At 41.9% G+C, this 27,162-nt stretch overlaps 2 protein-coding genes across 2 annotated transcripts in view; one reads left to right on the forward strand and one right to left on the reverse strand.

The window, feature by feature from the left end:
* Positions 1–27,162, reverse strand: part of GFM1 (G elongation factor mitochondrial 1) — a 55,049-nt gene that overhangs the window by 11,726 nt on the left and 16,161 nt on the right. Inside the window, exons 7-13 of the mRNA XM_054982777.1 lie at positions 26,236–26,390; positions 24,072–24,156; positions 23,737–23,874; positions 15,230–15,331; positions 13,370–13,426; positions 11,941–12,078; positions 11,344–11,426 (exon numbers count right to left, since the gene is read on the reverse strand). Coding sequence (XP_054838752.1) covers positions 11,344–11,426; positions 11,941–12,078; positions 13,370–13,426; positions 15,230–15,331; positions 23,737–23,874; positions 24,072–24,156; positions 26,236–26,390 — 758 coding nt within the window. The remainder of the gene's footprint in view (positions 1–11,343; positions 11,427–11,940; positions 12,079–13,369; positions 13,427–15,229; positions 15,332–23,736; positions 23,875–24,071; positions 24,157–26,235; positions 26,391–27,162) is intronic.
* On the forward strand, positions 829–15,133 carry LOC129332027 (latexin-like). The gene is made up of 6 exons (XM_054982778.1): positions 829–1,269; positions 2,724–2,786; positions 4,982–5,159; positions 6,384–6,520; positions 9,586–9,648; positions 11,072–15,133. Exons 1-6 carry the CDS (start codon positions 904–906, stop codon positions 11,168–11,170), a joined length of 906 nt encoding a protein of 301 aa, XP_054838753.1. The 5' UTR covers positions 829–903; the 3' UTR covers positions 11,171–15,133.

The raw sequence follows: 27,162 nt of genomic DNA on the forward strand, positions 1-27,162 counted from the left end.
TCTTACAGGATGACTCGGCTCAACCCCACCCCTCCTGAGTAGATACAAATGACCTGCCAACATCTTTTCCACACTGTGACACAGAGAGATCTCTGTCTTTTGGTGCTACACCTCTGAAGATGCCAGCCACAGCTGCTGGCGAAACGTCAGGAACTACAATGCCGAGACCACGGCAATACAGCCCGGAAAACCCACAACAACCATCGTTCTCCGGCCGTGAAAGCCTTCGACAATACAACAACAACATACTTTGTAAACTGCTCTGAGTGGGTGTTCAGTCATCTTGAAGGGTGGTATATAAATCAAATGTTATCAACACGGGTTCAAACGGGAAGCTGTGTTGGTCTGCAGTTGAAGAGCAAGATCTGGATCCAAGAGCACCTCAAAGACAAACTAGATTTCCAACGTATGAGCTTTCCAGAGTGACTCTTGAAAGCTCATACCCTGGCTTTAAGGTGCTATTGGATCTTGCTGTTTCCTTAACATGGTTGTGGCTGCCAACAAACCGTCGTCCCAAGTGAAAAAACTGCTACTGTCTCCTAACCGTATTTACTCGGAAGAAAGCCCCACCAAGTTCGATGGGGCTTACTTCCGAGCAAGCCTGCGACTCTGGACGCTGCAGCGTGAAACCCAGCTACCATCGACCGTGTGGATTACCGCCAAGCAAACATGCCGAAGAGCTGCTCGTTTCCCACGATGCCAAAGCCTTTTTGGCCGCAGCCCTTCGCACACATGCGAGCGAGCCAGCCCCAACGGCCTTAAGTGGGCTTCGATCCCGAGTAAACAGGCCCCGAGAGGGTTTGCGAAGCGCGTCCCTTCTTTTTGGCAGAGGCGCCACTTCCAGCTCCCTCCCCGCTGCTCTGCAACGGTGCTCAAAAGCCGCAGCTGCGCCAGGCGGCCCAGATGTGGCCCTCCAGGCAGATGTTCCCCAGCAGCCCCGCCGCCCCGCCAGCGCTTCTCCCCCTCTTCTTGCTGGCGCTTCCCGCCTCTTTCCAGGCGGCGACGGCGCAGACCCCCGCCTGCGCGCCCGCGACTACCGCCGCCGCCCAAGCCCGGCCCAACCCGGCCGACCTTTCCGCTTCGCCGGGGAGGGGCCATCCAAGCAGCAGCGGCCTCGCCGAAGCACAGGCAGCGCGCCCCATGGAGATCCCGCCGACCCACTACCCGGCCACCCGCGCCGCCGCCGTGGTAGGCAACTACATCAACTACCAGCACGGGGGGCCCAGCAAGCTCTTCGCCGTGCGGGCGGTGAGCCAAGCCAGCCGAGAGGTGAGCCGCACCTGCCCAGCCTAGCCGGGGAGGGTGCGGGGAGGGCGAGGCCCGGGACCGAGCCAAGCAGCCGGGCCCTGCGCAGGCGGGAGGCCGGCGGGGGCAGACGAGGCGCGCCCCGCATCCGCACCCCGTTCAACGCGAGCCCAGGCTGCCAGGCTTCGCCGCTCAAAACCGGAAAGCCACGTCGACCTCCCTGCTCATCTCACCTTCAAGCACCAAGCCTGTTTTGCTAAGCCGCACCTCGCCCCCCCTTTTTTTGCTATTGATGACACATAACAATGCAAGCCCCCCTTTCCCAGGTTAAGCCTTGTCAACTGACGATCCCTTAACACAACAGCCCCGGCCAAAGGTAGCAGTGCAGTTACTCCAGTTTCCACGCACTGGGCTCACGTCGGAGTAACGGCACAGGATTGCACTGCCGGGCGCCGATTTCAAGAGAGCCCGGCCCACCCGGCGCCACTGGCTTGTAGGTTCAGCCCTCCGGTAGGAGACCTGGCTGGCCTCTCTCTTTTCCATCCTCTAATAGGATGAGTGGAAACAACGCAGCAGGCCAATTTGCGGAAAGGAGAAACTAAAACATGCTGTGGTGTCCTTTTTGCTCACTGCGAAGTTAGGAGTATGCCCAGAAGTCCGTTTCCTCACAATACAGAAAATGCCTGGAGCATGCAGTTTGGGCGAAAGTGTAAAACCATTTACATGAGGTTAAAAAAAAAAGACTTCTCAGTGCCTCCTAACCAAGTTGTCTTTCATTTTCTGCCAAGTCCTCTCTAAAGTACAGAAATAAGCCATCACTGCTACTGTATTCCAGAGTGGTGCAAAATCAACATGATATTGAGAGCCACATTAGGTGTTACGGCAGCCACAGGTCCAACCCACCGATACCATTTAAAAGAAGAATTTGGCCATTTAAAAAGAGCTGCAAAGGCCCAATCCTGATTGAGACTGCAGTGTGGCACAACAAGGCAATCTTGCCCCCGCCTCGTGCGTGCCTTTTCAAATGTTGGAACATGGCTGTTTTGGCAACAGGCACAGGGAGGGGACAACACAGCTGGTCCCACCTTGCCACAGGGGAACTGGGCCCTAATGGCACTTTTTAAATGGCCAAATTCTTCTCTAAAATGGTGTTGGCAGCCATGGGCCAGACCTATGGCTGCTGTAAGTCTAGTTTGGCCCTCAAAGGCTGCTGATCACTGGTTAAAAACATTGGGTACTGGCAGACATTTAAAATTCTACTGATTTCACTAGGAGAGAAGAATGCGTACACATCAGTCTCCTAGTGAAACGGCTTAAATGTTCCAAAGTTTGGCTGGAAGACATAGCCTGTTGGCTTTCTTGGTGTCTTCGATACATTCCAGATTAATTGTTTTTTAAGATTTCTCAATAGCTTCGCATTCTGAACAAGAATCCTCCAATTTCAAAGAACTGAAAATGGCCTACTCTTCTCTCCCTAGGACATTGCAGGTGTTGGACATAAATACCGTCTTAAGTTTTCAATAACAGAAATCCTACAAAAGGTAACTGATGTTTCTTTGGTTGATGTTGATAGGGCTTTTTTAGAGTGAACCTCTTTCTAGTAGCAGGCACAAACCATGAGGAAGCCATTCTGAAAATAAACAAATGTCTGCACCAATGAAGTGCAGACCACACTATTCATATATTTTTATTTACTTCATTTATACCCCACTTCTCTCCCCAATGGGGACCCAAAGTGAGTTACATCATTCTCCTCTCCTCCACACAACAACCCTGTAAGGTAGGTTAGGCTGAGAGTGTGCAACTGGCCCAAGGTAATCCTGCAAGCTTCCATGGAAGACGGGATTCAAACCTGAGTCTCTTAGATCCTAGTCCAGCACTATGACCACAATACTAGGCTGACTTTGTATGGCACCCTCATCCTAAATACATTTATTTAACAACATTTATATCCTGCTTTTTCTCCTACAAGACCAGCAGTGATGGGATGCTACAGCTCACCAGAGGATGCATCATTCTGCAGCAATGGAGAATTGCTAGTGCCCAGATATGCTGCTTTCAGAGAAGGCAAAGTTAACAGGTCCTGAGCACACAGGCTTATGCAAGGAGAGACAATCTTTCAGACATGAAGTGCAAGGGGCCATAAGGGCTTTAAAGGAGAGAACTAGCAACTACGATTGAACCCAGAAGCAAACAGGAAACCTGTGAAGCTGCTCTGAAAGCAGTTTAATATGATGAAAGCAACTCATGTTCCTGTTAATAATCACGTGGTGGCATTTTGAACTAGTTGAAGTGTTCACACTGTCTTCAACGGAAGCCCCTCAAAGAACATGTTACTGTAACCCAGTCTAGAACTTACAGAAACATGGATCAGCATGGCAAGGTCAGCCTGTCCAAAAGGATTGGTGACCTGCACATCTCGTGTAGATGATTCTGGCTTACCATCAAGAGGTCTTGGCCTACCAAAACCCCATGGCTCTTAACAGCCTACTAAGGACCACACTCAAGTAAAGGCAAACCACTGCCTTCAAGGCCATCAGACATTCCTACCAGCATCACTAGTTGTCATGATCCAGAGGCTCCAGAATACAGATATGGTCTGACCATTTCTTCATGCACAGAAGTGGGGTAGACAGCCCATGTGGACATAAAACCCAAGAGAATATCAAGTTGTTACATGAAAAGTGAATCTTTGCTGAAAACCAGAGCTGATTTTAATGTGAACCAGCCGATTTGGTATCACTGGTGATTTATTTCTGTACGTTTCCTGCAGACAGGACTTTCATATGTTCACCTCAAAGCCAAAGCTTTTGAATTGAGCTAGTTCATACTTTACTTCCAAGTGGTTAAAAAAAATCAAGCAGCGCACATATGTGCAAACCAGTCTTAACTTACTAGAAAATGCGTTTAGGAGCCACATGAAAGTCCTTCATTTTTAAGAGCAGCATTCCTTAATGTCAATGATATGTTTCAGACTTGGTATATATTAAACCTATTTCTTTAAACATAAAAGACGTGTTACCAAAAACACCAGCTTCATAGACTCGTAGAGCTGGAAGGGTCCTTATAGACCATTTTGTCCAACTTCTCTGTTCAGAGCCCAGCAAGTCTCCCCCCACCCATCTCCAAATAACAAGTAACTCCTTCCATTACCAAACTGTTCTTTACATTAGGAAGTTTCTCCTAATCTTTCTGATAACTTCAGCCCATTAGATCTAGCCTTGCTCTCTGAAGCAGCAGAACTTTCATGTAAACTCCCTGATACAATGGTGGAATAAAATGTTGATGTATGAGCTAAAGATAGGAGTGCAACTCACACAAATCCAGTTTTTGCCAAAGTTTGGAAATGCAGGCTGTGGTATTGGGAAAATACTCCTGACGTCTTTAAAGACTGGAGTACATGACACCAAGGAACAAGCCACTCGACCACCTATCCCAGGATGATTCCACAACCACAGAAAACTGCCACAATATCTGATTACATTCTATACTAGTCAACTACCAGTTATTATCAGAACAACTGAAGAAGAGAGGAAGGGGAATGCATGTAACATTTTCCTGGAACAGAGTAGCTTACAGTCAGTAAGAATATATAATGTTCAAAATAAGGACTAGTCATGGACAGTACATATTAGCAATCAAACTTGCACTGAAAAGAAAAACAAATCGCTCTTTAGAAACATGCTAGCATGTGGCTCCTGAAAAATTTAACCCCCTGCCAATTTTTCTGCCACAGGACAGTCCCGTCAACTGCACAGCTGAGATTCTATATCATCATGGTGACCAGCATACTGCTCCAGAAGTGCACTACACAGTGGAAGGGGAGTTTGGGAAGAATACGGAGCAAGTGGATAATGAATTCTACAACAGAATCAAGAACCTGTCAGAAACCCTAGAGGCACAAAACATTCCAGGTTAAAAAAGAACCTGACACTTTGCTTTTTGAGGGGGACTTTTAGTGCTGAACTGAAACCAGTTGAATGAAGTTTTGAAATTTACCACTGCCAGTGAACATGAGTTGGTAGCTTTCCTTTAAACCAGAGGCATGCAACCTATAAGTCCCTCTGGCTGGCTGGATATCAGCTGATACAGAAAAGGTGGCTCACTTATTTAGTTCCATCTGGACAAGTCATCCCTCAGTGGAGGTGAAAGACTGGTTAGAATGTCCTGGCGGGATTGCTGGCTGCCTCTACTTTAAACCAGTGGCCATTAGTAGTTGTATTCAGCTATTATGCCATTAACATAATAGTTGAATTGTTCCGTTTTTTTTAAAAAAATACTGTTTGCCACTATTGTGGAATTTAATAGGTAGCTTGAACAAATAGCATGACATGCTACTTGTCCATACTCCTGGCCAGTGGTAACTCTACAGGCTTTGTTAGAGGATTATTCTGTAATTATATGTGCTCCTGGACTTGAGTCCAGTGACACCTTAGAAACCAACAAGATTTTCAGGGTGTCAGCTTTCAGAAGTCAAAGCTCCCTTCTTCAGATGCCCCTCATATCTGAAGAAGGGAGCTTTGACTCTCAAAAGCTGATACCCTGAAAATCTTGTCGGTCTCTAAGGTGCCCCTGGACCAGTTCTGCCATTCTATTGCAGGCCAACACGGCCAACTTTATGAAAATATATGCACTTGTGCATGTGCAAAATCTGGAGAATCTCAGCTTTAATTTTTAACAAAACAAGTGTATAGCCCTTATGATCACAGTATGTTAGGGAACCAGCATACAGTATGTATAAATGGTTCCAGCACATGGAAGGCCTTCTGCAGACTTTCTGTATGACTGGCAGTAATGGTCCAACAACCAGGCGGTCTTGCTGTTTCTGAACTTAGCCCCTGCTGTTTCCCATGCCCATTACAGCGCTTTTCTATGTAAGCCACTAAGCCGAGTCTAAATGGTTCATAATAAAGCAAACAGATTGTTGACGTTTACAAATAACATAGTTGACAATAATCACAGATCCTGACTTGGAGGAGGGTTGGCACACAACATTTACGGATTGGGCCTAGAACCATAGCTAAGATTGCAGAAGTTTATAACAAAAGCGAGGAAATGCTTTTTTTCTTTTAAGCTGATTAAATAGATCAAGACTTCTGCCCAGTTCAGTACAGGCTGTTTTTTCCCCCCACTGCTAGACAATCATGGGAATATAACTGCAGAAATGGAGCCTGTTCGGAACCTAGCCCAGGTGGCCTGTGGATACATTATATGGCAGAATTCAACTGAAGACACGTGGTACAACATGATACAAGTTGAAAGTGTTAAACAAATGGTAAGTTAATGTAACAAAAACAGAGAGGCTAAGGATTTTTTCCTAAAAGGCTCTTTTCTGTTACCATGCCCAGAAAAAAAACCTGCATGGTGCCATTCTGAGTGATAACTGCAGTGTTGCATGCTCATCCGCTGCCCCTCTTACTAGCTACAATTGGTTGCCAAAGAAAAAGAGTGTATTAGAAGACAGTCAACACTGAGCCATTCCTTCCTGTAAGGCTCCAAGTAAGACATATGCCTGCCTAAGAAGGCCTGATCAACTGCCAGAAGTGGCACAAACTAACCAAAAACTCCTTCCCATGTTTTTTTGTCTGTCTTCTCGAAACATGTTTTCCATAAGAACATAAAGACTCCTGCTAGTCCAGTATCATGTCTCACACAGTGGCCACTGAATGACTCTGGAGGCCCAACAACAGGGCATAAAGACCTAGGGCTTCCCCTAATGTTGCCTCCCAGCACTGGTATTTGGAGGTTTACTGTCTCTAAATGTGGAGGTTCCCCTTATTCACCATGTATCCCCCATTAATCTGCCTAATCTCATTTTAAAGCTGTCTATGCCTGTGGCCATCACTATACCCTTTTGGCAGTGAATTCCGTATTTTAGTCAGTCATTGAGTAAAAAAGTATTTTCTTTTGTCTGTCCTGAATCTACTGCCATCAACTTCACTGGATGCCTTCAAGTTCTAATATTTGGGGAGAGGAAGAAAAAGATCTTTCCATCCACTTATACCCCGTTCATAAGGTTATAAATCTCTGTCATGTCCCCATTAGTAATCTCTTTTCTAGGCTTAAAAGTCCCAGACTCTTCAGCCTTTCCTCATAGGAAACGTGTGCCAACACCTTAATCTTAGTTGCCGTTTTCTGTACTTTTCCCCCTGACTTGGGAAGGCTCAATATGAACTGTTCTTTTATCAGCAGGAGCTAAAATGGGTTTGCTAAGATGCTTTCTTTCACAACAGAGTCTCAGTACTTCCTAAGTGCATTCTCCCTTCCCTTTGAGAAGAAATTAACTGATTGGAGCAATACTCTGTTTATCTAAAGGCTCCATGACCACCTGATTAAAAAAACACCACATCCTTTGTAGAACAGAGAGAGTAGCCAAGGAGTTGCTGTGCAAACATCTCAGGTGGCTACAGAGATGCTGTGGAAACAAACACACACAGTATAAAGCCCAACTTTACTCTCTTGCCAAGTGGACTGTGTGTCTTTGTATATGTACACATGCGCATGTGAACAAAAAACATTGTGTACGGGCTAGCATCTTCAGAAAATATTATCTAAAATAATAATCCAAATATTGCTAATATCATCCCCCCCCCCCCACACACACACACTTGTTTTTTAGAGTTAGGAATTCCCTCGGTTTATTTTTGAATTTTGTATTGATACACCTGGTCAAAACAGCATGCTACCTAACATACTGCATTTTGCCATCAGATATTCTTATGGTGTTGTTTGACATCAGAGATGTGGGGCAGAAAATGATCTGGTATTTCATTTTTCTGAGGAAAATTTTCTGTTTCTAAAGATTCATCATTTCATGAAATTGATGACAATGGATGTCATTGCCAATTCAGTATCAGGCAAGCTTGGCAGTTTCAGTTGTAATTAATGCTTTGGGGTGATTACTAGTAAATGGGAAGAGGACCACAAATTCATATAATAACCCAACTTTTAAAAAATGTTATTAATTCACTTGATTTGACATGCACAGCCAAACTAAAAAATTTATTTATGCCTCCTTTCACATGTTGGAAGAGATACCGGTTCACCAATGTGAGCTGGAACTAATCAGTAAAGCCACAGAGCTTCACAGAGAAATGGAGGATCCCACTGTAAATCAGTTAAATTCTGTTGAGACAGATGAATGGACAGCCACATCTGTAGCATAATATGCACAGTTCTTGGAGTGTGCTCAAATTTTAGTATTTTTTCCTTTAAACAACATAAGGGAAGTACATGTTATATTGTCTTTAACGTTTTACATGCATTATTCTAATGCCAATAATTTCCACACAGTGTTGTGAATGCAACATTTAAACTACACCCAATTTACTTTTTTCCTTAACTGAACATTTCAGTTACACCATTTGTTGCTACTGGGACCTTAAAATATTATGGAGTTCTTTTAATTTTTTGTTTACTAAATTTAAGTCAAAACAAGCATGCTGAATCTTTAAAGCACTGGCATTTGCGGGGGCGGGGGGGGGGGGTAGATTTCCAAATCATTTTTTTCTGGGAAAACACATCATTGGCCTAAATACATAACATCTATCTGTTCTATGCGATGTGCTTGCTTTTATATTTTTTTTAAAAGCACAGACTTAAGAAAGGAGTCTCCATAATGATTTAGCATTACACAAACACAATAACTCAGTTAGAAATCCATCAATCTGTTTACGCAATGTGTATTTGTCTTTAAAAAGAAGGTAACTTTTTGTATAGCAATCTGAGCAACTGGAGTTTCAAACTTTTGTTTCTGCCTCCCATATGTTATTGTACATCTAAAAACCAAATACCCCTGCTGGGGAGAGGGTCCTTGTATTTAACTATATCTTTAATATTTAACACTAGAGATAGGCATGAACCGGAAAAAAACCAAACCGTGCGGTTCGTGGTTCGTTGCAGTTACAAACCATGAACCACAAACTTTCACAAACCTACCCCGGTTCGCAAACCGGTTCGTTTGGTTTATGAAAATGTCACATCCAGGTCAGCAAATCATCATTTCCAGGTCAGCAGAAGGTCTGCAGGAAGTCCATCCCCTGTTGCCTAGGAAACTGATTGATTGGCGCCAGGCTGTCTGCAGTGATGAACCAAAAAACAAAACAAATGAACCAGCCTAAAGTTCATGGCGATTCGTCAGAAATGAGGTCTGATGAACCGCCAGTTCACGAACCACGAACTGGCCCAGTTCGTCACGAACTTTGGTTCATATTTCAGTTCGTGCCCATCTCTATTTAACATTCATTTAAGACGCTTGATAGTAATTACATGCATCTGATTGACAACTGTATAATGGAATTAAGCTAGAGTTTAAATTTTCCCCTTTGCTGCTGGTTTCAGAAAAGGAACGATGATTATCTTGAATTTTCCTATGTGGTTTTAATCCACGACATTGTCTCCCAGGTAAGTAACGTTATTGTAAAATAAAAAGGGGAAGTTAAAAGTCTTGCCTGTCAGAAAATCATTCTAGCACAGTGATTCCCACAACAGGACTTCAGACAGGAAGGAGATACCAAGGGTCCTGACAAAGAAGCTGGAGATGCTTCCTGAGCAATCCAGGGTGCCCTGGGAGCCTACTGCCCCGTTTACGGCTGCTGAACAGCAGAGGACAGGATCAGGCTGCTAGGATTGTGGGGAGGGGCCATGGCTCAGTGGTAAAACACCAGCTGTGCATGACAGGACATAGAATTTGACTTCCTTAGAATTGTTTTTAAAATGGGCCTGTTTCTAGCCCCTCACGGAGGGCTTTGCTCATACTTCGAAGAATTGGGGTGGTATGACTGCAGAAATCTCAGAAGCAAGCGAGGCTACTTAAGGTTTTCAGTGGTTGGGGACAGGGCTTCAGCGCCACACATAGCTCCTCTACAAGTCTCAAATTCTTAGTCTAAAAAAGCTGACCAAATTAAGCAAAAATTGTTTTTAAAAAAGCAGAAATTAGGCAGGGTCACAGGGTCCAGCTGCTTTGGGGGAAGAATCTATATGACATATATACACTACAGCTATAGTGGAACCATTAGCACAAGTGTTTTCGCTCTAGATACCACTTACTTTCCAGGTTCAGTTCAGGGGGCTGGTTCTTACTATTAAGCCCTTCCTGGTCCCGGATGCACATCCTGAGAGCCAGAGTGGTGTAGTGGTTAGAGTGTTAGACTGACTTGGATCTGGGAGACCCAGGTTTGAATTCCTACACTACCATGGAATCCGCTGGGTGACCTTGGGCCAATCACATTATCTTAACCTAACCTACCTCTTGGGGTTGTGAGATAAAATGGAGGAGAGAATGATGTAAGCCACTTTCAGTCCTATCTGGAAGGTGGGGTATAAATAATAACAGAAATTAAAGAAGAACCTATTAGCTGAGGATTTATGAAAAAATTGGTCTCTTTGGTTAGCTGTCTGATCAGATCAGTTTCTTCCTCCTGTGGATCATAGGCTTGCAAGGGACTAGGAAGTGATCAAGCGCAATCCCCTTCCCCAGGGCAGAATCCTCCACACACCCACTACTATTCCTCTCCAAGGTTAACCCTACTATGCCACCAACAGAGAGATGTCCCGCCTACTTCAAGGGCAGTGCCAGTAGCCAGCCACTGCAGATGAATCAAGGCACATCAAAGCAAGTCCATTAGTCAAATCTTAAAAAGATGTATCTGAAGGGCCAGTTGACATATGATCAGTGTTACATTAACAATAAGAGATTAATGGGGAATGGAGAAAAAGAGAAGGAAATAAAGCAGGCAAGCCTAACAAGAATGTCCTTTATGGGAATTAGGAAATGATTTTTGCTTGCTCTCTAACGCCATTCCTGTTGCTTTTTTTAAATCTGCAGGAAATTATTCCTTGGCACATGCAAGTTCTCTGGCACCCACAGCATGGAGTGAAAGTAATACGGAATAGTCGCCAGCCAAAACGCGCAGCACAAGATTAGCAAAATGCCTTCAATACTGCTATTAGAGTTTGTTAAAATAATCCTGCACATACAGCTAGAATAAGGGCTACACCATAGGCTCTCGTGGGCTCAGAAACCCCTTCATTCCCTCTATACGATCAGGACCAAAGGCAACATATCCCCAGACCTTGTTTGTTATAGTGAATACTCACGGTACTGTTGCCACAATGCTCTCTCTAAAGGCTACTTTTGGCTTTCCTATAACGCAGGGACAACCATATTCTCTTTCCATTCTCTAGATAAAAAGGGTGGGGGGAGACACAAAAAATGTACACCAATTAAAATGAACAGCCAAATGGGCAAAGCCTAGTGGAGGAAGCAGCCAGATTTATCTAAAATACTATTTATAATCATTGGGGAAAATGGCAAATGTTGTCTGATTGATCAGGTGATGTTCTCTAATTAAAAAAAACTTACATTATACATATGTACCAGTTGTAAAGCCCCACCCCTCATATCCCACCTTTGTAAACAGATACATTTTTATAATTATAGAGTACAAGATTTGGTTCAGATCCTGAAATCCTAAACGAATTCTTTGCATCTACAGACGGGATATGTAGAAAGTGCATGCACAAATCCATCTACAGGTTTGGAGGCTGCACTGTACAACAATCGTGATCCACAACACACAGCGAAGCAGTTTTCAGTTAGTGCAGAATGCTGATTGATGCTGAATTAAAAGGATTGCTTCCACTATGACGACCCAAAACCATGGTTGCCCAACGTAGCCTTTAACAATCAATTACCTGAGCATAGATTTCCAGATGTAGTTCCCCCATTCCTGAAATAATGGTCTCCTTGCTCTCGTCGTCAAACTGAACTCTGAAGGTAGGATCTTCTCGGATAAAGCGGTTAATACCTTTTGAAAACTTATCAAAGTCATTCTATAAGCAGGAAAGAAATCCGCATCCATGAGTCAGTTAGATGAGAGTCTGAAGAGCTAGCTGTGTTTCCAGCAAAAAGCTATTAAAGCATGGCTGGGCAGTTTTCATAAACTGTCCACATGCATGAAACATACTGGGTTCAAAACATCACCAACTCTTTTAGATACCGCATTTTTAAAATCTTGTTCTTCCTCAGGAGCAGACCTACTATGAAACTAATTAGGCTTAAGCTTCAGGGCCCCTAATCCTGGAGAGACCTGAAGCAACTTTTTTTTAATGAGTGAATTTTTCAACAAAATTGATGGAGTTTTTTTAAGTGTTTGTTATTAAAATAAGGCTATTTTAGGGACAGAATTATAAGCCAATGGGTTGAAGTCCTTTGAATTTAGAATAAGCTCTAACACCGGCGCTCTCTGGAGGGACGGGCTGATTCGCCTGGCCTTTCCACAGTGGTGGTGCCCTCTAAAGCCCTCCTCTAATGCCCATTTCATATGGCCTCAAAATGTCCCTCTGATTGGTCAAATTTCAAAACCCCTAGCTGTATGGGCTCACCAAGATTGCCAGAATCTAATCTGGGGGACCCCATAACAGTTCAAGCTTTAGGGTCCAAAAAATGTAGGTCCGCCACTGTTCTTCCTCCAAGGAGCTCATGGCAGCATACAGCTCATTCTCCCTCCATTTTATCTTTACAACAGCCTAATGAGCTAGATGAGACCGTGTGTGTGAATGGCAAGAGGGCACCTTGCGAGCTTTGTGGCTGAGTGAGGACTAGAACCTGAACCTCTCCAGTCACAGCCCAACACTTCAATACTATACCCCGACCCCCCGGGCTCAAGCTAGGAATCTCTCACCTATGATTGCATTATCATCCCTGGCTCAGGCACAAAGACCATCAACAGAAGGGGGGCCCTCACACCAGAAAATGTAATCCGTTTTTCTGAAGAAAAGCTAGTCAGTGTGGTACACTGGTTACTTTCTGAATAGCAACAGAGACACTCTGGGTCAAATCTCCAGTCTGCTATGAAGATGCTAGGTTACCTTGGGCCAGTTACACACTCATAATCTAAACTGCCTCACAGGAATGTTGTGAGAATAGGAGGAGGAGGGGTCATGTATGCCTCCACCTTCCACTCCTCAAAGGAAGGCTGTGACAAAAAATCAAAATACATTCCTCCACTTCAGAAAATGCAAATACATCATTCTATTTTAATTTCTAAAAGCCCACAAGCCCACAGCATTTTATCCCAAACTTAGGAAATAATTTACTAATGACCATTTTGCAGAGTCATACCTTGTTGGCAGGCTTCATTGCTACTGAAATGACAGGATCAGGGACATGAATAGATTCCTAGAAAAAGGGGAAAATATAATATATATATACACACACACACAAACTTGCAATATAAAAACAAACTCTGCTTTAATCTTTACTGTGTCTACTGAACATGTTCATATTCCCGGCTATTGTTCAAGGTATATATTCTATGAAAGGTTTGTGAATCTTGCACCAGAAGTGCCTTAACAGCAAAACGCTTTCCCCTTGCTGGACATTCTGGCTTCCATTTGCTAGACCCTTGCACAAGTTCCACTGAACTCATTTCAAAGGGCCTTGACTCAAGTGACATTTCAGACAAGTTCTCTTCACATTTATTCCTTTTGTGTAGTTAGTTACTTCCTTGAAAAATTACTCTTTAAAGAAAGGCATGACAGACACATTGGGCAATATCGTAACTAATGTGTGCAGAATGTGTAGTCTCCCCATGTTCCTCTGCATTGATGCACAGTCAGTCTGACCCCTGGAAACATCACTCCCAGGGTCATGGGATATTTTCAAAGGAACAGCCACACAGGTTTGGGAGATGTGAGTGAAATGAGGAAGGAAAAGAAGTTAAAATTGTTCCTCGTCCCCATTCTGCAAATGCTGCTCTACTGAGGGAAAGGGGCAATTTGACCACCTTATCCCTCCTCACTCCTGCCCACTGACCCTAATGGTGGTTCCACTGCACAGATCTTGAGAATCCTTCCAGAGGCTGGGGGGGAAACCTGCACCAATGCAAAAGAACATGGGAAAACTCCATATGTGGATGGTAGGATGGTGCCCATTATGTTTTTATGCAAATTTAAACAGGAAACCAGTTGCAGCTTAAAGACTAACAATATTTATTGGACGCACTGTACTTTTAATGAAGTGAGCATCCAATAAATGTTATTAGGCTTTAAAGTGCTACCAAACTCCATTTTTGCTGCAACACACTAAAATGGCTACTGCTCTAGAATTATATTTTGAAGCACATACCTGAAAGTGCAACAAGTGAACACAGCAATCATGTTTATAATCCTGGTCCATTGTGTTCTATCAAGTTGCTTCTGATTTAAGGTTACCCAATGAATTGGGGAGCTTGGATTTGGTAGTGTGTCCTCATAAGTGCACACTCATTGGAAAAGCTGGCTTATCATGAGAAATAGCCAATATGCCTCCCTTCCCATGAGTCAGCAGAGTGCAACAAAATATTCCCGTGGCTGCCACTTCCTTCACTGGGGGGGGGGGATCACCCATACACACCCATGTGTATGGGTGACACATGACTCCCAGCATTCCACCAGGCTGTGGAAGATGGGAGGAGGTTTCCAGTTTGCCCACTCCTTTTCCCACTCTCCTGAGCAAGGGGAGAAGTAAACTAAGCTCAGAAGATTTCTATTTGCAAATACATGTGCAATGTCACTAGGGAATTTCTTCCTATGCTTGAAGGACAGGAGACGAAGCTCTCAAGCCGGGGGCCCGTTTCCATTCTCTCCTCTCTGGAAGAACCCGGGAGGTGAAGCATCTTTTAAGATTGGGTACATCCTTTCGGAGAATATCAGGATTTTCAACACAGTTTTATATTTAATATTTAGTTAATGTTTGTAACTACATTTTAAATACAGTATATCCACTGCATTATACATTGGTGACCCTGCCCTTTCACAATGGCAGATTTTGGAGCTATAAACATATATATCCTTATGGGTTTTATAATAGCTGCAAAAGCATTCTGAAAATAAAAATACAAACTTTTTTTTTTTAAAAAGGACTTATTTTCTACACATAAAGAGATAATTTACAAACAAAACCCAAAGCAAGCTGTAGCAGTTTAACCAAGAAAGAACTTACCATGGAAAGGTCTGTGCTGGATTTATCGGAGAATGTATCCCCACTAGCACAGTCAATGCCGAACAACGCGCATATATCTCCTGCATACACTTCATCCACATCCTAGCAAAATCAAACAGCACTATGAGTCCTCTTGATGGTTTTAGGAGAGAACAGGTATGATGTTAAAAGAAATGGTGAGATCAGTCTAACATTTGCAACTTTCAATGTTTGCGACTCTTAGACCAACAGGCTTAGTGTGGACAGATAGGTATACCGCACAGAGGCTGGTAGCTGTTTCAGAGCAGTGAGAAGGCCCCCAGTTTATACAATCTGATTACTATCAGATAAGAAAGAGTCCAGTATCACCTTTTAAGACTTAACAACTTTATTGTAGCATAAGCTTTTGAGAACCACACCTCTCTTTGTCAGATGCATCAAGGGAGCTGTGGTTCTCAAAAGCTTATGCTACAATCAAGTTGGTTAGTCTTAAAGGTGCTACTGGACTCCTAACTATTTTGCAACTACAGACTTACACAGCTAACTCCTTAGGATCTATCAGATAAGAGGGTTCATCCTATCAAGTATAAAAAGCACACACAGGTTACTTTTACTTCACATACCATAGAACTGATGAATGATTAATTGTATTGTGGCATTTCTAGTACGGCTGCATTGAAAGGAAATCAGCCCACAAATTTCTCAAATATAGCCACCAATGGAACTATGTGGCATTGCAAAAGCTTCTGACAGCCCTCCATTACAATGGTTTAAAATCACAAACTTGTTTACAATTACAAAATTACAAAGCTTAAAGGCAATACTGGGTTTGGTGGGGTCTTTTGTGCTGTGTTTAGAGGTACAGATCACAATTATTATTACACATTATTACTATTACACATGGAGCTGCCCTATACAGAGTCAGGCCACTGGTCAGTTAAGGTCTCACAACTGGAGTGATTCTCCAGGGTCTGAGGTCAAGGTCTTTCACATCACTTGCTACCTGATCCGTTTAAATGGATGGAAATGGTGGCAACTAAACCTGAAATCTCCATGGAAAAACTTAAAATCTAGCCCTACGTCATGCCCTGTCCTTGCCCCCTCCACGTGCTTTGTTCCACGTGAATTAAATTTCTTTAAGCCAGTCCTCCATGATAACAGAGGCAGTACACAAGGAATGAATTATCTAAAATAGGGAAAGTTAATTAGTTTAAAAGGGATTCAAATTGATCAACCCCAGCTCTCTCTCAGTTGCTCACATTTTTCAGCCAAATGACCCTATGCTCATACGAAGCTGATCTGTTAGTAGCAGACTGATAACTTAAAAGGGTTAGTCACACAGTAATTTGCCAAAAGATGAGTGGTGGCCAAATGGGAAGGGCAGCTAACTGCTGGGATGAGGAGAGACTTCTGTTTGAGGAAAAGAACTTCAATAGTTCATTCATACTCCTTAAGCAAATACAATTCAATGTAATAAAGTTTATGATTAATGATTGAAGTAAATGCATCCCTTAAACCACCAGGCTACAGTCCTACCCTTGGCAAATCAAGGTGAAGAATTATTAGTTTTGGTTTTAGTCAAGATCGTTTTAGTCAAGATTTGTGCCCTTCATTTTTCCCACCAACTTTTGGTCTCAAAAAGGTAACTATGTTGAAAGAAAGGGACTAATTCCCACAGTTAGGCATTACTAGTATATTGAGAGATTTTTTTCAATATGCACATATTCGTTTCCCAAAGAAAACAGGGAAGTATGGGCTGGGGGCTGGGGAGGAAACAGGCAAGAATTTTTTAAATGAAGCAGGGGCAGGTAATGTCAGAAAACAGTAAACCATGAAGGAATGTTAACCTCCCTGAGCCTCCCATCCCTGGTCTTCATCTGTTTTCTACAGGGGCAACCTTTTGAACTGAGTGAGGGCTGAAGCAACAAAGTTCCTCCCACCATCAGATAAAGGGTTCTTGAACACCTTCCCTTCCTTTGGCAGAGTGCGTCTGCCTTATGCATTTCAGCTACCCACTTCAAGACATGGAATAAAGGATCCTGGAAGAGTGGCTTAAAGGGTCTTGATTCGCATGGGAGAAATAGACTATGGAGAGGTAATGTCAGGATTAGGAACTAAGGAAGGGGGGGTCGGAAAAACCTCTCTGGGAGGGGGGGACTTCCGGTTGGGATTTATGGCGGGCTGACGCGGTTCAGGGAGCTGAACCATCCAAGTTGTTGTTTGTTGGGCTGGTGGGGTGGCTAGATCGCCCACAGCCCCCTGCTTTCAGGCGGAGAGCAGGCAAGTACGCTCAAGACCCAGAGGGTGTGTGATCTCGGCTGAGGGGGGGGGGTTCTGAATAAAGGATCCTCTCCCAGCCTTGAGGTCCCACTCTAAGAAGGGCAGTTGTTATCTCTGCAACAACTTTGGAGTCATTGCGTTGGCATAGGGCCGTCGTACCCAAGCCTCAGTAGCAAAATTGGACTAATTTTGACAACTTAAACAGCGATTACAACCCAGAAAAGAACCGGCAAGGTAAAGATCACTATCTCTTTCACGGACTTAAATTTGGCTAGAAGAATAAGATCAAAGTGGAAATCATTAATTGAGACTCTGTAGAAACTACATAAGTTCGCTCCGGAAAGAAAACTAGTTTAAAATAAGACTCTTTAAAAGAATTAGAGAAGAAAAAAGAAGATTGTTTACATACTTGTGGTCAGGAGAGATAGTGAGCTGTGGGAACCGCGGAAACATCGCGATAAGAGACTAGCAGGCTGACGACAGAGACGGAACAGCAAGTACGTCAGGTACCAACAAGCTGCAGAGTGACAGAGCAACAGAACAAAGAAGGAAGTGGAAGAGCGCCATTTTGGATAAGGGCAAGGGCAAGACTTCACCCAAGGAGCAAGAACGCCATTTTGAAGAAGGGGAAGGGGAAGACTTCATCCAAGGAGCAAGGACGCCATTTTGGAGAAGGGAAAGGGCAAAACCTCAGTTAAGAACCATAGAGAAAAAACGCCCGACATTTTGACGGACTTAAAGCTTTTTGCTTGTTATTTTGACACCAATTGATTAAAATTGGGAATACAAATTAATCAAACCACAGAATTAAGGAAGAGATCAGACTTGTGGGCGGGAAGCAAAGCAAGCCCAACGATGTCGAAGAAAGAATGGCAATCGGCTTTTGATAACTTAGATAAAAAAATGATGGAAGGCAACAGAGAATTAAAAGAGACTATGCAAAGTATGATGAATGACATTAAAGAAACAATAAAATCGGAGGTGGCGGAGCTGGCTAAAAACTTGGAAGAAGTTAAGAAAGAATTACAAACAATGCAGCAGAAAGTTACAGAGGTTGAAGAAAAGACAGAAAAGTTCGCTACGTCTTTTAAAGCAGAGACCACAGGACTGAATGAAAGAATGGCAGTAATGGAGTGTAAAAATACGGATAGACAACTGAGATTTCGTGGGGTCCTGGAGGAAGATGGGAAATCCGCCCAAGAGCAAATTTTGGAAATATTAGCAGGATTTTTGAATAAACCATTGGAAGAAATTGCAAGCAATATTGATGTGGCGTACAGAATTAACTCAAAGTATGCAGCCCAGAGGAATTTACCGAGAGATATGCTTGTACAGTTAATTACAAAGAGAATGAAAGAAGAAATTATCAGCAGGCAATTCCAAAACCCACTTGTAATGGATGGGAAAAAAGTGAGAATAATGAAAGAACTACCCAAGAGGATTTTGTTTGAAAGGAAGAAATACAGATTTGACTCAGATTTTGAAGGAGCTCAATATACGATATAGATGGGAGATACCGGAAGGTCTGAGCTTTGAGTTTCAAGAAAGCAGGAAAATTATCAAATCACAATATGAGATGGAGATGTTCTTTTTGGACTATGAAAAAGATTTACCTAAGCGACCCAGATCATAATCATGGAGTGCAAAATAATATCATGGAATGTAAATGGACTTAATTCACCTTCTAAACGCAAAGCTATTTTTCATTGGCTAATAAAACAACACTGTAATATAATTTGCTTACAAGAAACGCATGTAAAAACACAAGATTTAAAATACCTAAAAAATAACAAATTGGGTAGAGAATTTGTGGCCTCAACAAAGCAGAAAAAAAAGAGGAGTTGTTATATACATAAAGGAAGAGCTTCAGCCTAAGATGATTTTTAAAGAACTGCAAGGCAGATTTTTGGCTGTGGAATTTGATTGGAACTTTCAAAAGACATTAATTGTAGGGATCTATGCACCAAATGGTGCCGAGGACGTTTTTTTTAAAGAGATATTGAAGCAATTAGACCAACTGGCATATGCACAAATTATTTTGGCTGGAGATTTTAATGGTGTGGTGAATTTACAAGATGATAAAAAAACAAAGGGGACAAAAAAGAAAAGGGGGCTGTTACCGAAATCCTTTTTTGAATTACAATGCCAAGAGAATTTGGAAGATGTCTGGAGGAGAAACAACCTTAAATCTAAGCAGTATACCTATTATTCAGCAAGACATGCATCTCTATCAAGGATAGATATAATCTGGGCTTCAAAAGAGTTAACGATATGGACTAAAGATGTTGAAATAATGCCTAAAGTAAGCTCAGATCATAATTCAATTTTGTGGAGATTTGGAAAACGTACTAAGAAGTTCAGATGGAGACTTAATGAAGACTTACTACAACACCAAAACAATTTAAATTACAAAGAGAGACTAAATTTTTTATTCAATACAACTTGGACCAGACAGTACCAACGCACAAAGTATGGAACACTTATAAAGCCGTGATGAGAGGGATCTTAATGGACTTAAATGCCGGAGATAAAAAAGCCAAAAAGGAAAAAAGGAAAGAAATTCAAGAAAAAATAAAAGTGAAAGAACAACAGTTAAAGAAAAGACTGGGGGGGAAAAAACTGCAACAGGAGATTCGGATGTTACAAGAACAAATAAAGGCAATGGAAAATAAAGAATTGGAATGGGAACTGAAGAGAATGAAGCAAAAGACTTTTGAAGGTGCCAACAAACCTGGAAAATACCTGGCATGGCAACTAAAAAAAAGGAGAGAGAAAAAAATGATAACCAAAATTTTGGATGAGGGGAAAATATTGACTGACCAATCTGCAATTAGTAGAGCATTTTATAAATTTTACGCAAAACTGTATCAGAAAGAGGTGATAGATGTGAACTGTATTAACTGATATTTGGAGAGAATGAATATGCCAGCGGTACCAGAGAGGTTAAGAGAAAAACTGAATGCAGAAATTACAGAAGCTGAGATTAAAGAAGCTATACAAACGACAAAGTTGGGGAAAGCGCCAGGGCCAGATGGAATATCAGCTAAATTTTATAAGGTCATGGCAGAAAAGCTTGTACCATTTTTGAAAAAAGTGATGAATGGAATTTTGGAAGGGCGGAATTTGCCAGAAACTTGGAATGAGGCAAATATAACATTGATTCCAAAAGAAGATCAAGATTTGTTAAATGTGAAAAATTATCATCCCATATCTTTGATAAACAACGATTATAAAATTTTTGCCAAGGTACTGGCGGAAAGATTAAAAGAGTGGTTGACAGAATTCATAGCGGAGGAACAAGCTGGATTTTTGCCTGATAGACAGATTAAAGACAACTTGAGAACTGCAATAAATGTAATTGAATACTATGAAAAACATCCTGAAAAAGAAGTTGCTCTCTTCTTTGTAGACGCAGAGAAAGCGTTTGACAATTTAAATTGGGACTTTATTTTCGCCACAATGGAGAAATTGCAACTGGGAAAGAAATTTATTCAAGCTGTTAAAACAATTTATAAAGACCAATGTGCAGCGATTGTAGTAAACGATGAACTTACTAAGAGATTAGAGATAAGAAAGGGAACAAGACAAGGTTGCCCACTGTCTCCATTACTGTTCGTTATGGTACTGGAAATTCTATTGACACAAATACGAGAGGATGATGATATAAGAGGTATGAAGATAAAAGGATTTACATATAAAGTAAGAGCATTTGCAGATGATGTAATGGTTATAACAGAAGATCCGATTCAAAATATGCCAAAACTGTTGACTAAGATTAAAGAATTTGGGGATCTGGCGGGATTTTATGTGAATAAAAGAAAGTCTAAGATATTATGTAAAAATACGACCAAGCAAAAACAACAAGAATTAATGGAAATTACAAGTTGTGAGGTAACACAAAAAGTGAAATATTTAGGAATTGAACTTACTGCAAAGAACATAGATATATTTAAGAACAACTATGAGAAGCTGTGGCAACAAATAGACAGAGATATGATTAAATGGAATAAACTGAATTTGTCATGGTTAGGAAGAATTGCAGCAATTAAAATGAATGTGTTACCGAGAATAATGTTTTTACTGCAAATGATACCAATAATAAGAGATAACGAACAATTTGACAAATGGCAAAGGAAGTTATCAGATTTTGTGTGGGCTGGGAAGAAGCCCAGAGTAAAAATGAAAGTGCTATGTGATGCAAAAGAAAGAGGAGGACTACAATAGCCTAATATAAGATTATATCATGACGCAGTATGTTTAGTGTGGCTTAGAGATTGGATGCAATTAAAAAATCAAAAACTACTTACACTTGAAGTATACAAAAAACTTTTTGGTTGGCATGCCTACTTATGGTATGAAAAACTTAAAGCAGACTCCATGTTCTTGCACCATTATATAAGAAGAAGCCTTTTTATGGTTTGGTCAAAATATAAAAAATATTTAGATGATGGTATCCCAATGTGGGTGGTGCCACTAGAAGTTGTTGAATCAAATATAATTTACAACAGAGAACAATGTTTGACCTATGAAGAAATTTTGAAAAAGGAGCAAAATATGGCTAAGTTGAAAACAGGTGATGAGCTGCCAGTTGAATATGGTTGGTTTCAATATGGACAGATCAAAGACTTATACGATTCGGATCGTTTGAAATTTGGATTTGAACTGAAAAACTCTGAATTGGAAGAAAGCATACTGCAAGATGGGGGGGGAAAGATATCTAAAGTTTATAAGGTCCTGTTAAATTGTAACAGAGACATAACAATGGAGGCATGGGAACACTTGTGGAAGAACACCTTAAAGATATCAACATGCACTAATATTAAAGAAAATGTATGTAAGATGATGTACAGATGGTACTTAACACCGAAGAAAATAGCATACGGAAATAATCAAATGTCTGATAAATGTTGGAAATGTAAGAAGCATGAAGGTTCATTTTATCATATGTGGTGGACTTGTGATGTTGCAAGGCAGTTCTGGAAAAATATTACAGAAGCTATGTCTCAAATTCTACAAATCCAAATAAATAAAAATCCAGAACTGCTTTTGCTGGACTTGAACTTAGACGGAATTATTCCACAAGACTGAACATTAGTATTTTACATGACAACGGCAGCAAGAATATTGTATGCTCAAGTGTGGAAGACACAAGAAGTGCCATCTGTAGAGAATTGGATACAAAAATTACTACATATGGCTGAAATGGACAAATTAACAAGGAAGCTAAGAGAACAAAATCCAGAAGAATTTTTTAAAGATAGGGGGAAATTGAAACAGTATATAGAAAAAAAGTGGGATGTAAAAGGGGAGATGTGGGCATTAGATAATGTTTAGTTTTTGATTAAGGGATGAGTTAGTGATCATTACAAGGGGGAAGTATGGACAATGATGTGAAATAGTAACTGAGTTAAGAGAACAATTTATTTGCTAAATAGCCAAATAATATTAAGTAGAGTAGTTAGATATTGGGTTGGAAAGCTGTTGGAAGTCTATAGTAGAAAGGGGGGAGGGAAAGGGTGGGGGAATAGATTAAGAATGGGCAGATTTGGGAAATGTAAACATTTATATTATACTCACCCAATAAATTTTTTTTAAAAAAAAGGAAAAACCTCTCTGGGGGCTGCAGCATTGCGCTTCTGTGGACACAAGGGCGAGGATCCAGCAATGTATAAACAGATACAGAAATAGACTTAAGCACAGTTCCACGGGCGCAGGATGTGCAACCCCTAGCACTTCCATCCCTATATATTATAGTACCCAGAAACTTTCTGCCCAAGATCTCATGTAAGTGGAAACACATGTGGGTGTACAGTAAGTGTGATGTAGTGCAAGCAGCCACTAAGGTCTTTTTTTTGCGTTTCCACATGCGCAAGAATTCTAGCAGAAGTGGAAATTTTGCCTGGGTTCCAACTCCAGATCTTTCCCTTGTTCCTCTCCCTCCAGCAGTCCTTCCCTGGGATTGAAAAGGGGGAAAGGGAACAAAGGACAGTTACGTATCCATCAACACCTTTTGTTGACTGATCACTGGATGCAACCCTATTATCCCGACTCTATAGGCTGAGGCAGAGTATAAGCAAATGAAAACAGAATATAACTGAAGATGAAATGTTGGTGGAAAAGAAGTTCCACAGTGCATCCAAGGAGATCAATAAAATTCATGCCATGTTGTTGAAAGGGGCTTCACACCAAGTAATAACGTTTTGCAAACTGGATCCAGACTGTGCCTTGAACTGTGACTCGACACTCACCTCCATCATGTCTGCGTGCATGCGGACAAGTCTCTGCACTCGCACTCTTTTCCCAGTCCTAGTGTTGTAGATGTAATTGCTTTTCTTCAACATCCCCTGGTAAACACGAATGTATGTGAGCTGTCCAAAACGTCCGGCCTGCAATAGCAGAAGAAACAGTCATAGCAAAGGAGATGGAAAGCTAGACGTTCCAGTGAAGTGAGAGGACCGAGCGGTGTAAGCCATTCCCTGGCGTGTATGATGAGTGGTCACTGATAACTAGGCCAAAGATACCACGGAGATAACACCACAGCCGTGGAAGCAACGTCTATCGAAAGAAAGAATAAGCAACTTACCTCGAGCTTAAATGCCAAGCCCAAAAAAGGCAGGGAGTTGTCTCTGGCAGACCCCAGCAATAGCCTGGATTTTTCCTGGGAATTCCTTGAACCAGAGAGAAATCCAAAGACAAGTTTAAATTACAAGATTTTAACAGTGTTTTATCAATCAGCTCTTGTTGCGAGGTTCTGTTCTGCAGCCTGCTAAGGAGCATCCCCAGCAGTCACAATGGGAAGCACAGAGATGCCGAGGGCTCACTCAAGCCCTGTGCATCTTGGGGAGAAAATAAGTTATTTTTAAGAGATCCAAAAGCAGAGTGGTGTACGTGTCCATTTTAGCCCCTCTGTCACCTCAGGCCAAATGAAGTTTGCAGCTTAAAGCATATTAAAACCCTGCGAAGCCAGTTGAATAGAAACAAACATCCCCACTACGATCGCCAATGCCATTCCTAGCAACTTTTTTTAAAAAGACCATCCTCTGTCTCCAGCAGTTCTTTTGGGGTAGACTCTGAAGAATTAACACTTGAAGCAGAATTTAGTATGATTTTCCTCAGCTACCCAGAGATATCAAATAATGGCTGTAACTAATTAACTACAACAAGCAGATCAAAATGCACTGCCTTGTTCATCAATGGGGATAACAGCAAACAAGCAAAAATACGCCAGAGTTCTGGATAGGTCTGCCATCTACAGGCCACAGTGATGCAGCTTACCCCATAAGGGACCATTTTATGCATCTCACAAAGTGGGATCTGTTTCACAAAAGCTCAGGGTGCAATACACTTTCTAGGAGCTGCAGGAATTGCAGTGGATTTTTCTCCAGCAGGCCACCACTTCCAGTTTGGTGTAGTGGTTAAGAGCAGCAGGACTCTAATCTGGAGAGCTGGGTTTGATTCCCCACTCCTCCACTCGAAGACAGCTGGGTGACCTTGGGCTAGTCAGGGCTCTCTGGAGCTCTCTCAGCCCCACCCACCTCACAGGGTGTTTTGTTGTGGGGATAATAATAACATACTTTGTAAACTGCTCTGAGTGGGCATTAAGTTGTCCTGAAGGGTGGTATATAAATCGAATGTTGTTGTTGTTATTAGAAGTCACCACTGATTAACATTTGATGCAAAACCGACTTCAATTTCCAATTTGTATTCACATAAAACATGTGAGGCAGTTCACAGTATTTTGCCTTTTCAAGTGAAACTACACTGCAGCTTCCCTTGAAATAACAACCACCACTACAGTCAACATCACTCTTCTCAAGCCAAGGTCAAAAGCACATCTTAAACCTAGATCTCTCTTCTTATTTCATTTTTGAAGCCATTTTTGCTCTGGCACATTAATGCAATAGGGAATATTTTGTGTTCCCAAAGTTCTTGACAAAAGAATGCCTACGTCAAGTGACCTTCTTTATAAATTATAAACCTTTATAAATTATCTTGCTTATGTGCTATAATTCATCTTGTCCAACTTGTCCAACTTATACTTAACAGATTTATTTATATATAATTTATAACATAATGCAAAATATGAAAAACCAAGCTTTTGGAGGCCAGAAACGGTAGGAAACACACCAAGGGTTTTTTTCATTCAGGAAAAAAGTCTGTACAACTATTTATTTAAAATAGTTGTGTATCATTCTTTCAATCAACATTGATGAGGTGGTTTTCTAACAATAATATGATACAATCAACTGGGAACTGAACTGGGAAATTGCTGTAAAACCATTAGAAACATTATAACAGTTGCATAAAGTTGATCTAAAAGTTATTTTTAAAATGAGCAGAAATTCATCAAAAGAGCTATTAAAAAACATCAGCAGCAGAAAGGGGGTGGAGAAGAAAATAAAATCAATTCATCTGAAAAAGCCTTGGAAAACAACCGTCTGAACTTGGTGCCAGAGAGGCAGTTCTCAATGTCAAGGGGAGGCCATTTCATTAACAAGGGGCCACAACAAAGAAGACTCTGCAGTCAGTGGCAACCCACCTCAACTCTGGAGGCACATGGATCAGAGTCTCAGACAAAAATATTAACTGTCTACATATTCTAAATGAAACTAACAGTGCCATCCTATGCAGAGTTACACCCGTCTAAGCCAACTAAAGCCGACTTTAATGCTTCCAGAAGGGTGCAATTCTACTACAGAAATGAACTGCAAAAGTCTTCTCCTCGCCTTCACCTCCTGAGTACTCACTCCTGGTTGAGAAGAGCATAGTTCTGGACTTCCGACGGGTTTGGGAGGTAATCCAGCACAGCATCCAAGAGAGGCTGCACCCCCTTGTTCTTGAGAGCGCTTCCAACCAGCACTGGCGTGAAGGATTTGCTCAGCGTTGCCCTTCTGATAGCAAGCTGGGGAGAAACAGAATGTTTGTGCCTTAAAGCGTTGCATCGTCAAAATACTTTGTGCACAAAGCAGCACAACACCATATTCGTTTACCCTGCCACCTGCTGGAAGAAAACAGTGTCCCTAATTACACAATGTACAGATGAAGTTGCTGCTTCTTTTATCACTGAGGGGAAAAATTAACCTCTTTAGACTGTAGAAACCATTTTGAAATTAAGAAAGCACCAAGAGCCAAAAAAAAAAGCCATGCCTGAAAAGTTTCTCTTTAAATGTCTCAAGAAATGGCTACAAACTACTGAGGATGGAACACTCTACCGTAGTCTTCACATCTGGTTAGTGAAAATGCAGATGGATGTAGGATAGAAAACTGCACAGAGGATATCCTGGAATCCTTTGCTAGAGCACAAGCACTGAAACTGCAGCCATACTCCTGATGAATACAGAATCGCTGAAGGGCAGGAAACAGGGTTGCCAACTCTGAGTTGGGAGATTTCTGGAGATTTGGGGGTACAGCCTTGGGATGATGGGGTTTGGGGAGGGGAGGGGGCTTCAGCAGGGTACAGTGCCATAGAGTCCACACTCCAAAGCCGCCATTTCCTCCAGGGGAGCTGATCTCTGTAGTCTGGAGATCAGTTGTTGTAATTCTGGGAGATCTCCAGGCCCTACCTGGAGATTGGCAACCCTAGGAAAAGGTCCAGGTAAGGCTGTATCCCAGGTTGCAACACAGCTGGAGCAGTCCCCCAAAGAACCATATCACGCAACCTTGCCAGAATTCAT

Source organism: Eublepharis macularius, chromosome 6 (genome assembly GCF_028583425.1).
Source record: "Eublepharis macularius isolate TG4126 chromosome 6, MPM_Emac_v1.0, whole genome shotgun sequence".
NCBI lineage: Eukaryota > Metazoa > Chordata > Lepidosauria > Squamata > Eublepharidae > Eublepharis > Eublepharis macularius.

Bases quoted from the DNA above. Each gene is read 5' to 3' on its own strand.
- LOC129332027 (XM_054982778.1), top strand. From the start codon at position 904: ATGTGGCCCTCCAGGCAGATGTTCCCCAGCAGCCCCGCCGCCCCGCCA. The intron at 1,270-2,723 runs GTGAGCCGCACC...TTCTCTCCCTAG, and splicing joins TGAGCCAAGCCAGCCGAGAG to GACATTGCAGGTGTTGGACA. The intron at 5,160-6,383 runs GTTAAAAAAGAA...CCCCACTGCTAG, and splicing joins AGAGGCACAAAACATTCCAG to ACAATCATGGGAATATAACT.